The sequence below is a fragment of the Phascolarctos cinereus genome, unplaced genomic scaffold (assembly GCF_003287225.1).
Source record: "Phascolarctos cinereus isolate Bilbo 61053 unplaced genomic scaffold, phaCin_HiC Scaffold_1;HRSCAF=81, whole genome shotgun sequence".
NCBI lineage: Eukaryota > Metazoa > Chordata > Mammalia > Diprotodontia > Phascolarctidae > Phascolarctos > Phascolarctos cinereus.
The window spans coordinates 62,802,103-62,816,635 of record NW_027555514.1 but is presented as its reverse complement, the minus strand read 5'-3'; the positions used below and the strand labels follow the sequence as shown (position 1 = coordinate 62,816,635).

Sequence of the window (14,533 nt, the reverse complement as noted above, 5' to 3'; positions counted from 1 at the left end):
ACACTTGAGACTATTGTAAAAATCTTCTGGTCGGTCTTCCTGCCTCAAGGACTGCCTCCAGTCCGTCCTTCTCTCAGCTATCAAAGTGACCTTTCTTAAAGTACAGTTCTGACCATGTCATTCCCTCTCCACCACATTCAATAAACTCTAGTCACTCAGTATAACCCTAAGGATCAAATATAAAATCTTCTATTTAGCTTTTAAAACCCTTCATAACCTGGCCCCTACTACCTTTCTGACTTTCTCACACTTTATTCCTCCCCTCTATAATTTGATGACACTGCTTCCTTACTGTTCATAGCACAAAGCAATCCATTTCCCTACTCTCTATTTTCACTGGCTCTCCCCCAGTAAAATGCCCTCCCTCCTTGTCTTACACCTCCTGAACTCCTTCAGGTTTCACTTACAATCCTCCTTTTGTAAGAAGATTTTCCTGGTCCCTTTCAATGCCAGTGCCTTCCCTCTGAGATTATCTCCAATATGCCCTGTATAAATCTTATTTGTAGACAGTTGTTTGCAAATTATCTCTTCCTTTATACTATGAGCAGGGACTGGTTTTTGCCTTTGTATCCCTGGCACTTAGTATAGCACCAGAGCTTGTTGACGTGACTCATCTGTAAAATAATACTGCTGATACACAAAGTGCCTCCATTGAAGGGTTTGGGCTCAAAAGAGTTAATGCATGTAAAGCTGAAGATTTAAAAGCATTGTGTATATGTCAGTTGTTGCTACTGCCCATTTCCTGCTCACCAAAAACAAACGATAGCACTGTTTGTGAATCGTTACCCTTTCGTTTTAGAAATCACATAATTCTCCTAGCTTGGAGCTCCTTTGTGCAACTAAATACATTTTCCCCCAAAGTGCATTCTAATGTTGGACATTGTGCTTTGCGCAATTGTAGCTGGAAAATTGTGACCCCAACAAATTTATGGCCATTTATTTTTTGTCCTTTTATTTCCTTTCCAGGACTGAGAAGCTGGCCAAGGATATCATGAATGACATTGGATACTGTGACATCATGATTCTGTGCGTGCTTAAAGGGGGCTACAAGTTCTGCGCTGACCTTGTGGAGAATCTGAAGAACATCAGTCGAAATTCTGACACATTTGTCTCCATGAAAGTTGACTTCATCAGACTAAAGAGTTACCAGGTAAGCGAGCAGATTTTCTGTTTTAGTTACGTAGTCTGGAGCCAAATAAAAGTGTGCAGGAAATTAATTCTGAAAATAAAAATTCTGAAAAAAAAGTGGCTTAGTAGGTGGGGCTATTTTAGGGGGAAAATTGTTTTACTTAATTTTGTAAAAAGTACTATAGTATAACACAATTACTTTTATTTTCCCCAAAAACTATTTTTGTCGTATTGATATGAAAATATTCAACTCAAAGGTGATTTTATCCTTTTTTTTCCTTTTTTTAAATAACTACATGTTCCACATGATTACTTTCTAGGGCTTTACCTTGACTTATCAGGTAGGGGAGGATTAGGGTGGCCTAGGGTTTCTGTCCCCTGGTAGTCACTCATGGCCCTAGTAGAATATCTTTGATTTGGCCTCCAAGCATGACCAGAAGCTGAAGAAGGGCAGCCATTTTAGGATACCCTGTCACCTAATAGGGCTAAGCAGGCCCAGAACAGGGCCAGGCAAAGGCTCCCCAAAACTATCAGAGCTTCTGAAAAGAGAAGAGGTCTTTCCCTTCCAAAGACAGCATCCTTATGACCTTGGTCCTTCTTTACTTCTCTCTTGTACCTTCCCACCCACCTTGCCATGTGTTCTATATATCTAACTAGTCAACTGCTATGCTGATACCACGTGAGAAAATTTCTCTCTCTCTCTCTCTCTCTCTCTCTCTCTCTCTCTCTCTCTCTCTCTCTCTCTCTCTCTCTCTCTCTCTCTCTCTCATATGTCTATATACATACATATGCAAGAAAACTTCTCTCTTCCATGTATATACATATATATACACATATGCACACATATAGAGAGAGAATATGTGTGTATGTAGTTTGGTTATTCATGAATGCTGTTTTATTACTTAAATTAACTTGTTACACAGCCTACTGTATATTACCAGATTCAACTGTGAAGTGTTTCTTCTCTCATCCCCGATCCTGCCCCAGGGTATGGTCTATGAAGTGTAATTTGGGAACTAGAGTTGTGTGTGGTAGGTGGGGTGTACAAAGAGAAGGGAGCTCCATTTCAAGTAAAGGTCAAAATCAGAGTAATAACTAGCAAGAAATGAATGGAGCTTTACCCCAGGGTGCCAACATCATTTGGGAGGTGAATTTCTTCCCACTAGGATGCCAACATCCAGGTGGATGTGATTCCTGCCCATAGCTGATGATAGTCCTATAATTCATCTTTCCCAAGCTGTCACTTGGTACAACCATCCCCAGGGACACTGTCTCCCCAGGGTCCTATTGCTGTGGTGCCCCTTTCAATGGAGTATCTGTCTAACCCCTGTGGGAAGGAGAAACCAACCATGCTCTGTACCGTGATCTCTTCTTGTCCCAGATGAAAACATTTCTAGTCTCTGCTCTGGTCGGAATCGTGAAGCAAAATCAGGAAGTTGGTAGATGAGTTAGTAATGACTGTGGAGAGCTAAACCAGGATTTTTCCCAGAAGGTACAAGAGAGGCATGTGAGAAATAAGACATAGGTTCAAGCTACAATAATTTGAGATTGGACAATTTGTAGAGTGTTAAAATAGGCAAAGTTTTCATTCTATTAGCTTCACTAGATTGTTCTATGGGTCTCTGTGTTTACTGGCCGGCTTTTATGGTGAGACTTACCCTTCTGTTTCTTCCAAAGTCCCTTCGCCTGGAGGTGAATACTACTACTACTACTAATAATAATACTAATACCCCTGTCGCCATTTTTCTCCATAGTCGATGAGTTCACTTGTCATTTCACGTCAAAGTTTCGGTCCCACGTTGAAGCGCACACTCTTTTAGTCCCGATCTTTGAGTTTTTCAATCCTTTCTTGCTGACCCCTTAGCTCCAAAACAAAATTACTCTGTTTCTAATTACCTGAGTTTTTAATTAACAGGGTGAATAAATCTGGACTTGGAGTAAGGAAGATCAGAATTTGAATCCTGCCTTTGATATTTTACTAGCTGTTTGATTTTAGACAAGTTACTTAAGCCCTCACAGCTTGTTTCCTCAACTGCAAAATGAGTAAAATAACGCTTACCATGCAGAGTTGCTGTGAGGCTCAAATGAGAATATATTGTAATACTTGGCACACCTTAAAGCACTATACAAATGATAGTTATTTTTATTATTATTATCAAGCTAGAATTGATTGATATTTGCTCAGTTAAACTCCATTTAAAGTAAGTGGTAAGATGAATAATCAATTTCACAATCATAGATCATAGACTAAGTATGAAAAGTCTTTGAAAGTCATTTGATGAAGTGAAATGATGCCTGACTAGAAGTCTGGGCTAATTGATTGGTGTTTTCATTGCATCCTCTGGGTCCTTTATAAAAACATTGAATCAACTAGGATTGGAGAATTCCAGAAATTAGAATAAGAATGGCTTTCTATTATGCCCCTGAATGAGAAATGAATGGGGGCAGGGAAGGAGGAGAAGCTTTGACAAGGTTTCCCTCCTTTCCTTTAGCTAGAGGAGGACCTTGTAAGGTCTGAAAGGTCTGAGAAGATTTTGGACTACCTGTTTTCTCATTGGTACCCCAGCATTCTCTCCTCCCCTCTCTAGGACAGCATCAGCTGTTGTCAGCGTCTGCATTAGCAGCCAAGGATAGATTGGATGCAGGTTTTCCTGGCGTAAGGAACATTTCTTGAGCACCTCACTAAAAGGGCTTCCAGCACCATGTGATCTTTAACCTTGAGTCCCCTTTCCCTTGGACCATGTATGTATTTGTAGGAGAGTATGTCAGACTTTTGGGGTGGTATTTTATTCTAATTATTCTTATTCTACTACCTTAATAAATATTCCTTTCTGCAAGCTACTGTAAGGCTGGCTGCCTCTAATGATTCTCAGGTAATAATCTTAGGATGAAGCATACTTGTCAGAGGGCAAGCTCATGGTATTAGAGGATTATACCCAACTCCTCTGGGATGCCTCTCGAACTTCGAAGGGGAGATATAGCCTTGCTCTGGGACCCAACTTATCTGTGAGTTTGGGAGTGGGGATAAGGATCTTCAGAACGTATATGGACCACATTATCATCATCATCATTACCATTATTACTATTAGCTGAACATAATTTGGTGGTTGTCTAAATAACCACTTTCACTGTACCCCAGTTCAGAACAAACCCTTGCATTTCTAAAGCTCAGCAGGGGCATTCTCAAACTTCTGACCCATAGTTATTAACAGTCCCAAGTAGAGCTAATGATGACATTCTTGTTCTTGCCACCAAATGCAAGAAAAGGAAAGTAACTAGGTGAGACAGATCAACTCCTGAGACAGTGCCTATGAGAAACTCTGAAACAACTCCTGTAAAGGCACAGCTGTTCACTCAAGGCATGCTTGACCTCTAATTAAATCTCCTTAGAAGTGGGTGGGAGAAGCTGGTCCAGGCTAGGAGGTGATGAGCAAAGACTTGTGGGGAAGTCGTGGATACTACTCAAAAGAAAGAGAGTCTGTGTCAGATGAGGCTCTCCCCTCTCTCCCCTAGGGCACAGGCTAATTAAAGAAAGTATGCTAAATAAACACAGCCAAATAAGGGTAACCAAACCAGCTCATTTCTCTAGGGTGTCTGGGGCTTCTGCGTGCCTCTCAAACAGAGTCATTGGGAGCAGCCTTTTTAAAAATGGCATGCCTGCAGCCATGAACAGTTCCAGAAGTCTGTTACCTAGGAGGCTGGAGTGAAGTAAGGGCTGCTGTCCAAGTATCACATGGTCCTAGTCAGAAAATTCTACCATTTCTCCCTAGAAGTTAAAAAATAAGTATATAATTTTAAAAGCTAACCCTCTGAAGTGCTCTTCTAATTCCTCATCGTGGTGTAGTCCTGGGTACTTGAAGGCTACATCAATGGAGCACAATCTTTGTCAGGTCCCACCCCACTCCAAAAGCTTTGAGCACAACCCAGGAATGGACTGGATATCTGGAGGAGGACCAGGCTAGCTAATTTCAGAGAAGCTCATCATCAGAAGGTGGCCAGCAGGTAAGGACTCTAGAATCACAAACTTTAGAGCTGGAAGGGACCTTAGAACTGCTTACAGATGGGGAAAAAGAGGCTCATAGAGATTAACCGCCTTGACCAAAGTCATATAGATAATAAGGGTGAGAAGCAGGATTTGAACACAGGTCTCCAAACTCTGAGACTGGCAGTTGCTTTCCTGCTTTCCTTCCTTCCTTCCTCCATTCTTCCCTTCCTTCCTCCCTCCCTCCCTTCCTTTCTTCTTTCCTTCCTTCCTTTCTTTTTCTTTCTCTCCTCCCCCCATTTCTTTCAAAAGAGATATTTATTGTGAAGCTACAGAAAGAACAGAAGTTACAAATATTTCCCCCCAACCCCTGAGGGTCCCCTTTCTCCTATACTACCTCAGTCCCTGGGCAGAGTGGCCTCAGACTTAACACAGCTCCTACATAGCATTCACTCCACCAATTTCCTTTCCACGTGCTGAATGGTGGGTGGATGAATGGATGAATCTCAGCTACTGCTGTTCTGAATCCCTCAGGTCATACATCTGGTGTGGCTGGTTATAAAATCCAGCATGGACTCCAGCTCCTGAACTTCTGGTTTCTCATTTTCTTGACCTTTTGAAGATGATAAGGTCATAAGCATCTCCATTCTCCTTCACCTGAAACAGGAAAGAATAGATGCAAAGAGGCAAAGAATGGAGGTCTGTATTTCCAGCACCATTTGTCAACCTCAGAAGGGGCGAGGCCCCACATCATTTCCCTTAACAACTCTCTCTCTCTCTCTGACTCTCTCTCTGACTCTCTCTCTCTCTCTCTCTCTCTCTCTCTCTCTCTCTCTCTCTCTCTCTCTCTCTCTCTCTCTCTCTCTCTCTGTCAGGAATAGAAGCTTAACAATAAAGAGGCCCAGTGATCTTTCTACCATACCACACTTCCTCTAATTTCCTCCCACAACAATTCATAAATGTTATCTACTTAGGAATAGAAGGATTGTGTTTTGGGGTTTTTAGCCACAACTGGAGGTTCAAGAAGAGGTAAAGGAATGTTGGCCTGAAGGAAAAAAGAGATAATTTAATTAAAATACATTTGCCCTTTAAGAAACAAATGATGTCTTTGGACTATATTACTTCTAATATCCCTTCAGCTTTAAAAATATGATCTTAGAATTCTGTGATTGGTTTAACTGCAATTTAATTAGTTTAATTGAGTTTAACTCAATTATATTTGTTACAGCTCTAGTAGAATGCCTTGCTTCCTTCAAAGTATAGCTCAGGTGGTACTTCTTACAGGAGTCCTTTCCAGTTATTGCTTTCCCAGACTTCCTCTCTTCTAAATTACCTTTCATTTCCTCTGTATGTATTTTGTATATATTTATATGTGTACATGCTGTTTCATCTCAGTAGTATATAAACTATTGAGGGCAAAGGCTATTTCATTTTTGTCTTTATATCTCCATTATTTATCAGAGTGTCAGGGACATAGAAGACACTCAAAAAATGTTTGTTGAATTAAAACATAATTTTAAAATTCTAATTTTTTGTAAAGCAGTTATCTGTGAAACATAGGAATCTACTTACTCATAATATTAAATTATACCAAATATTCCATTCTTTGACTATATAATAGAGTTTAAATCATTTTTATTTTTAAGGTGCCTTGATGAATTTGTGGTCTTACCATTGCTTTTATATCCTCCAACAATGCAGATCACACATGACTCATCCATGGCTGTATATCCTGTAAGAATCTTGTTCTTGTCTTTCTGAAGATCTGCCACAGGGAGCCCACCTAGTAGACTGAGTTTTCTTTTTTATCTCTTGAGATTGCATGGATACCAATGGAGTATATAGACCAACCATTGGTTATCCTTTGCTCTCACTGTATGGCCACATTTTTTTCCCCTTTTCATACATTTCTCTGAAAACACCCTTTAGGTTGCTTCATTATTGCTTACTTCAACTGTTTTTCCATCTGTTCATACTAGTCCATTCTTCTTTGGGTAATCTTCAAGACTCAATTCATTTCTTTTTTTTAAGTTTTTAGGCAATTGGGGTTAAGTGACTTGCCCAGGGTCACACAGCTAGTAAGTGTCAAGTGTCTGCTCTGAGGCTGGATTTGAACTCAGGTCCTCCTGACTTCAGGGCTGGTGCTCTATCCACTGCACCACCTAGCTGCCCCAAGACTCAATTCTTTAGAGACTGGTTATTTTGTGACTAGTAACCATTAATATCACCAGAAAAAAAAATTAGTGTGAAAAAGATGGGCCTTTGTTGCAGGGGAAAGCTTGGGGCCATTAAAAGAACTGTGCCAACTCTCCCAGAGGAAATGTAGCCCACTGTCTTCCAGTTCTGAGACCAGGTCATTTTTCATTTTCAGGATCTATTTAAGATATATGTACTCATAGACAAGTTAGTTGTAAAGGCTGTCTTTACAACTGTAAAACATAGCCTGAAAATTATTCTTCATTCACTTGGCTAAACTCTCGAGTGATTATAAATCTAATATAGGAAACTCTTTGGCATTCTGGAGCTTGATGCACTGAGTAGGATGTCATCTGCAAACTGGAGTATCTGGAGGACCTCATTATCTATAAAGAATCCCTGTTCCTTTGAATTCCGTATTGGACATCCTCCATGATGATAGCAAACAGCTTTGTTTTATCCCTGGCTAAATAACTAAATGATCTTGAACAGTTATTTCTGTTATTCCATCTTTCAATGAATCTTGTTTGATTTGACCTATACATTGGAGACACCTTGTTGGAGTAAAACCTTTAAGGTGACAATTGCTCTACCAAATCAAATGCCTTTTTAAAAATAATCAACAAATACGAAGCACTAGGGGAATCAGTCAACAAGCATTTATTAAGCACCTACTATGTGTCAGGCACTGTGCTAGGCACTGCAGGTACAAAGAATAAAACAATCTCAACTTTCAAATAGCTTACAAATTCTAATGGAGGAGATAACATATGTTTGTATATACACACATACACAAAGTGTATGTATACACACACATATATAATGTATATATAAATATAAATATATTCTCGTGATATAAAAAGAGAATAATTACAAAGTAGTTTGGGAGAGGAGAGTACTAGGATGAGATGGACATCAGAAAAGGCTTCATGTAGAAGGTAGTGCTTAAGCTGCATTTTGAAGGAAAATAAATATTCCATAGGGCAGAAGTGAAGAGGGAGTACATTCTAGGCAAGGGGTAGTCAATGCCAATGCACGCTGTCGTGAGATGTAGTGTCATTGTGAAGAACAGAAAGAGAAGGCCTGTTTGGCTGGATTGTAGTGTGAGGCTGGGGAGTGATGTCCAGCAAGGCTGGACAGATAGGTTGGGACCAGGTGGTGAAGAGCTTTAAAAGCTAAACAAAAGTTTATGTTTTATTCTAGAAGCAATAGGGAATTTCTGGAGTTGATTGAGTAGGGAAGCAACATGATAAGATCTATGTTTAAGGAAAACTTTGGCCACAAGTTGTAGGATGGACTTGAGTGGGGAGAAAGCTGAGACCAGAATACAGATTGCAAAAATAAAGGCTCAAGTCAGAGAATAGAAAGTGAAAGCAGTTACAGTGGATAACTTTGTCTAAGAGTTTGACTGAGAAAGGAAGGTGAGAAGGATAGTTTGAGAGAATGGAGTCTAATAAAGGTTTTTTAAGGATTGAACAGAATTGGAGTAGTTTGAATGTAGTAGGGAAGGAACTAGAAGCTTGGGAGATGTTGAAGATTTAGGAAAGAGAGAAAGGATGATTGAAGAGCCAAGCTTCCAGGGGAAACAGGAAGGGATGAGATCAAGCACACAGAAAAAGACTACCTCTTTGTCAAAGACTGGGGGAAATGAAGAGAAGGAGACTTGAACAGAGAAAAGAAATAGCTTTGCAGGGAGGGAGGAAGGAGGCAAGAAATGAATTAGGGTGGAATAGAATAATAGGACTGCCTTGCTGCACTGAGGACCTAATTGAAGGCAGATCATATGAGCTTATCATGTGCCCATGGTTATGAAATTTCATTTCAGTTCAGCAGCCTCTGAATAGAAGTGGAAGAAGAGGCTAGTGAAAGTAATCTAAGGATAAGTATGGCCAAACAAAATGAGTAATGATGGGACAAGGAGGAGAGAGATTTGAGAATAGAGGGAAGTATAGAGTGGAAATAGCTAACTACAAGATCAAGATTGGAAAGGGAGGAAAAGGAGAGTCAGAGCAGGGCTAGTGGCCTGAGGAAGTAAAGAGAGGAAGGATTGAAGATCTCTGATTAGAACAAAGAATAGATTTCAGGAGGAGATAGAATGATAGGAGATTGCTGTCAGATAAAGGAATATCAGAGTTCTGATTAAGGAAGTACGACACTTGTGGGCAGTAATGAGATTCAGTGTGTGACCATCCCTATGTGTGGCTGAGGTGAAGTGAGATTTAAAGAGACCGAGGAATTGCTTTTCAGTTGTGTCTCACTCCTTACAACCCCATTTTTTTTTTTTTTGCATTTTTGTGGCAAAGATACTGGAGTGGTTTGCCATTTCCTTCTCTAGCTCATTTTATAGATAAGGCACTGAGGCAAACAGGATTAAATGATTTGCCTAGGGTCACACAGCTAGTAAGTATCTGAGAATGGGTTTGAATTCATGAAGATGAGCCCTACTGAATCCAAGTCTAGTGCTGTACCCACTGCTCCACCTAGCTGCCCTAAGGAATTAGGAGGTTAGGGAGTTTGAGGGAGCACCAACATGGATACTGACATTCCCTAGCATAAAGACAAAAGGTGGGGGAAAGAGGCAGTCTAAGCCAGGTATGGAACCTCTATATTTTATTAGTTAGTTCTGTGACTAAATGGATGTTTTCTGCTGTAGATTATTGTTTTCAAAAGCTAGTTTGTTCCAATCTCATTTCTTTACCAGTACTTCCCACAATTTGTGTGTAAATTACTCATAAAAGGTTTTTATAGAACTAAGGAAATAGATAGATAGGACCATAGTTATCAATATTATTTGAATTTTGAAGTAATAACAAGGTTCTAGATTTTTTCTTCGTGCTTTTAATTATCTGCCCCTCATTCAGATACCTTGAGATCTTTAAATAACCTAAATTATTGTTATATCTAGCATGCAACTCTATGATTGTCCTACGGTAGCTGCTCTTCCCATCTTTGTTTTCTTCCAGGCCTTTTTCACTTCCTCAGGGAGCATGTTTACAACTGTAATGTTAGATTTCAGATGGGGGAGCTTGGCTCTTTTGGTGGTTCAACTGAAAAGAGTTTGTGATAAAAAAAAAATAAATAAAAAGAAGCCCTTTTCAGATGTTTCCAATTTTTGACCATTATCCTTCCTATTTCATCCCTAAATGCCCTTGGATTAATTTTGCTTAATCTCTGACCAAGCTCTATAATTTATGAATGGGTTGTGGTAACCGTAATGCATAGTTCTTCAGTAGTTTTTCTTTGGTAGTGGCTAGAGGATTCAACTCAATGAGCTAATCTTGCTTTCAAGTTTATTGAGGTACAGGCCTTTGGGATGGATTCTTTTAAGTACCCACACTGTAGATATTTAGGCCACTTGTTATTTATTGATAGCACCTAATCTGCTTCACTACAGCTTGGTTGTCTTCTGGACTCTTTACTTTGCATATAGAATCTCTTAGGCATTTAAATACTTAAGCCTCTTCCTCTACTCTAGGCCAAGACTGAGACTGGGGAATTCCCCTGCAAATGGAAAGTGGATTTCCTATGGGCTTGCAAGACTGGGTTGCATTTGATTCAGTAGTGACAAAAGATGCCTTTATGGCTCTCTTCTAACTATATCTCCCCTCTGTCAAAATTATAGAAGATTCCTCAAAAGCTTTTATAACAGAGATAATCCTATGTGGTCCTCTGATGTTAATATCAATTGAGGCACAAAACACAGAAACATACAGTTGTTGGAATTCACTACTATCATGGGGGAGATCCAGCACTGAGACCAAGTAGAAGGATTCCATAGAGATGAGTAACTCCTCCAGATGTTCCCGTTTCAGATGATACGCTGATTGTATGAAACCCACAGAATATGGTAAAGTCTGCTAAATGAAGCTGTGACCTAACCAGCTGCACAAGAAAGTGTTAGTGAATGAAGAATGCTTTTTGTCCAGATTATTGAACGAACAATCTGCAAAACTCATCCATTAATACGTATCTCTTAGAATGGCCTTTGGGAAATTGCATGGTTTGTTTAATGACCTCAAGCTTCTCCCTAAAACAAAGGTCCATCTTTATCATTACTATTCTTCTGGTATTGTTGTATGGTTTACACACAGAATACTATCATCTCCAAAGAATCAAAGTTGAGGATGAACATGCTATAATACATTACAAAGAAGGAATTACACAGTAGTGGTGTAAGGATGTCACCAATGAAATGTATGATCAGAAAGGATGATGGACTGGTCTTATTCAGAGTTTCAGGAAAATGATGGACAACTCCCTCCTCTTAAAAGAATGCAAGGAAAGCTCCTGGTGTGTTGCGAGAACCCCTTATAATAAACTTACGGACATATATGAATGAAAATTGAATAGAATGGGCAAGTATAGATGAGTTGCGATCTGCATCACTGGAATGAAGGCATACCTTGATGAGATCATGTAGTTTTTTTATTCTTATCAGTTGCATAAAAGGAGGTCAAGGAGGAAGAGAAATTGCTTCCTTGCCCTTCTTCAGCAAGAACTTCACACTGTAGTTTCATTATTTTGTTAAAAGTGAATTTCCTGTAGTCAGAAAATTCATATTCAAATATTTTATTATGTATGTATATACATATACATACATATGTGTGTATATATACGTATATACATACACAAAAACATACAGTCCAAAGCCAAATATCTGCTATTTAAATTATACACTATTTCATATCATTCAAATTTACATTTTCCTACAGGAATGTGATTAACACAAAATTAACATTATATATATTATATATATATGTGTGTGTGTGTGTATGTGTGTGTATACACACACACATACATACAATATTCAAAGGTCATCTTTTTGTAGGTTGATAGTAAATGATTCTTTTCTTTCCTTCAGGGGTAAACAAGGTAAGAATTAATGAAAGAAAAGGAAGGGGAGAATCAGGCCCATTGAGTTTGGTATAGATTTAATTTTTTTTTCTTTTTGGTGAGGCAATAGGGGTTAAGTGACTAGTAAGTGTTAAGTGTCTGAGGCTGGATTTGAACTCAGGTCCTTCTCACTCCAAGGCTCTATTCACTGAGCCACCTAGCTGCCCTGGTATAGATTTAATAATGAGGGTCTTAAACTTTTATGTTCCCTTTGGATCTTAGCATCTTACATGTATTTGTAATATACATATGTTTTCTATAATACTGTATGTGCATATTGACCAGTTTCTAAAGTACAGTTATCTATATTCTTTTATTAGGATGGGTGATAGAGAATAATACATAAACAACAAAAATTAAGGAAACATAAACAGAGAGAATATAATTGCAATAATTAGTACTTGCCTACATATTATGTTTTGTACCCTCATGAAGTGATCTAGGATCTTTATTTTGGGCGTAGTTTGGTAGTTCTAAATGATGAAAATTTTGTTTCCAGCTAGAACCGTGGCTGACATATTATTTGGTCAGGAAAGAATTTTTTTTTTTTAGGAAAGAAATTTTTTAAAAAATGAAACCACATCACCTCTTCCCACAGTTATCTTTGAGGAATTGTACCAGCTGCTACCACCGCTGGCAGAAATCTCTTTTTCTTGGTTGCTATTAGAGGATTGGCAATACTTTTTAAAAGAACATTAGCTACTTATTTTTATGGCATGGCTTATACAATTTATATGAATAAAATATGAAATACCTTCCAAGAAACTGGCCAGCAAATATTGACACTTCTTTTCTTCTATAAATCAAATGAATTGGGATTTCCTTCTTGGCCTTCTGCCCTTACACCGTGCAAACTTTCCTCCAGACCTAGACAAATATAGCATCCTTCACTCTACTAGAAATAATGCTGCAGTGCTACTGAGAAGCAGCATTTGGCAGGGTTGCAAAAGACTGCTGGACTCTAATCCCCTTACCAACTGTTTAGAGAATCCAAACTTGGTACAAAAGAGAAACTAACAGGCTTTGCTTTGTGACTCCATGGGCTGGAACACCTTAATAAGTTTTTGAGAAGTTAGGGAGAAGCATTTTTTAAGAATCTGAAGGATTTAGACGTGGAAGAAGATGGAGGGAACAGTAAAGCAAAGATTGTTGGGAGCTGACAAGTTTGGAAATGAAGTTTTTAGTCTTTTAAAAATAAATGTATTGATATCTTTTATAGCACATATATATCCTGGTGTCTCTTATAACATCCCATTACTAGACAGACCTTCAAACAAAAAATAAAAAAGAAAGTGGGAGGGGGGAGAAATCAGCAAAACTAACCACTGTATCAACAACTTTTTTAAAAATCTGACCTATTATGCCCTATTACATACCTATTGCTTTTCACCTCTACAAAGAAAATGGAGAGATGCCTTCTAATCTCTGTTTTTTGGGGTCAAACAGGCATGATAATTGCTCAGCATTCCATTTCGAACATTTTGTTGTTCTGCCCATTTTTGCAACGTCATTATTGCATGTTGTTTTCCTGGTTCTACTTATTTAACTTTGCATCAGTTCAGGTAAACTTTTCCATGTTTCTCTATATTCTTCTTATCTATCATTTCTTAGAGTACAAAAATATTTCAATATATTTATTACATACCACAATTTGTTGAGTAATTCCTCAGTTGATGGCCATCTATTTGTTTTCCAGTTTTTCTACTGCAAAAAAAGGCTACTCAGGGCAGTTAGGTGGTGCAGTGGATACAGTACCAGCCCTGGAGTCAGGAGGACCTTGGTTCAAATCCAACCTCAGAAACTTGACACTTGTTAGCTGTGTGACCCTGGGCAAGTCACTTAACCCCATTGCCTAGCAAAAAACAAACAAAAAAAAGGATGCTACTCTAAATAATTGATGCATATAAGGACCTTTCTTTTTATCATTGACCTACTGTAGCATGTGCCTAGCAGTAGAATTGCTGAGTCAAAGAGTATGGACACTTTAGTCACTTTCTTTCCATATTGCTTTCCAGAGTAGTTGAACCTATTCTCAGCTCCACCAACAGTACATGAGTGTGGCCATCTTTCCACTAGTCCTGATGCATTGTCTGGTTCTGTCTTGTCATTTCTGCCAATTGCTGATTGTAAGGTATAATCTGCAAACTGCAGAGTTGTTTTGACGTGCATTTATTTTATTAATAGCGATTTGGAGCATTCTTTCATACTCTTGTTAATAGTTTGCAATTCTTCTTTTGAAAACTGTTTGTTCATATATCAATTAGATTTTCAAGCCCAGTCCCTGGATGGGGATGTCTAATTTGCCAAATTTTTAAAGCTGAGATGTTGACCCAG

The 14,533-nt window shown here is 38.7% G+C and overlaps 1 protein-coding gene across 1 annotated transcript in view; it reads left to right on the top strand.

The window, feature by feature from the left end:
- The window catches only part of PRTFDC1 (phosphoribosyl transferase domain containing 1), a 98,254-nt gene that overhangs the window by 12,670 nt on the left and 71,051 nt on the right, over positions 1-14,533 (top strand). The window contains exon 3 of the mRNA XM_020978217.2: positions 967-1,150. Coding sequence (XP_020833876.1) covers positions 967-1,150 — 184 coding nt within the window. The remainder of the gene's footprint in view (positions 1-966; positions 1,151-14,533) is intronic.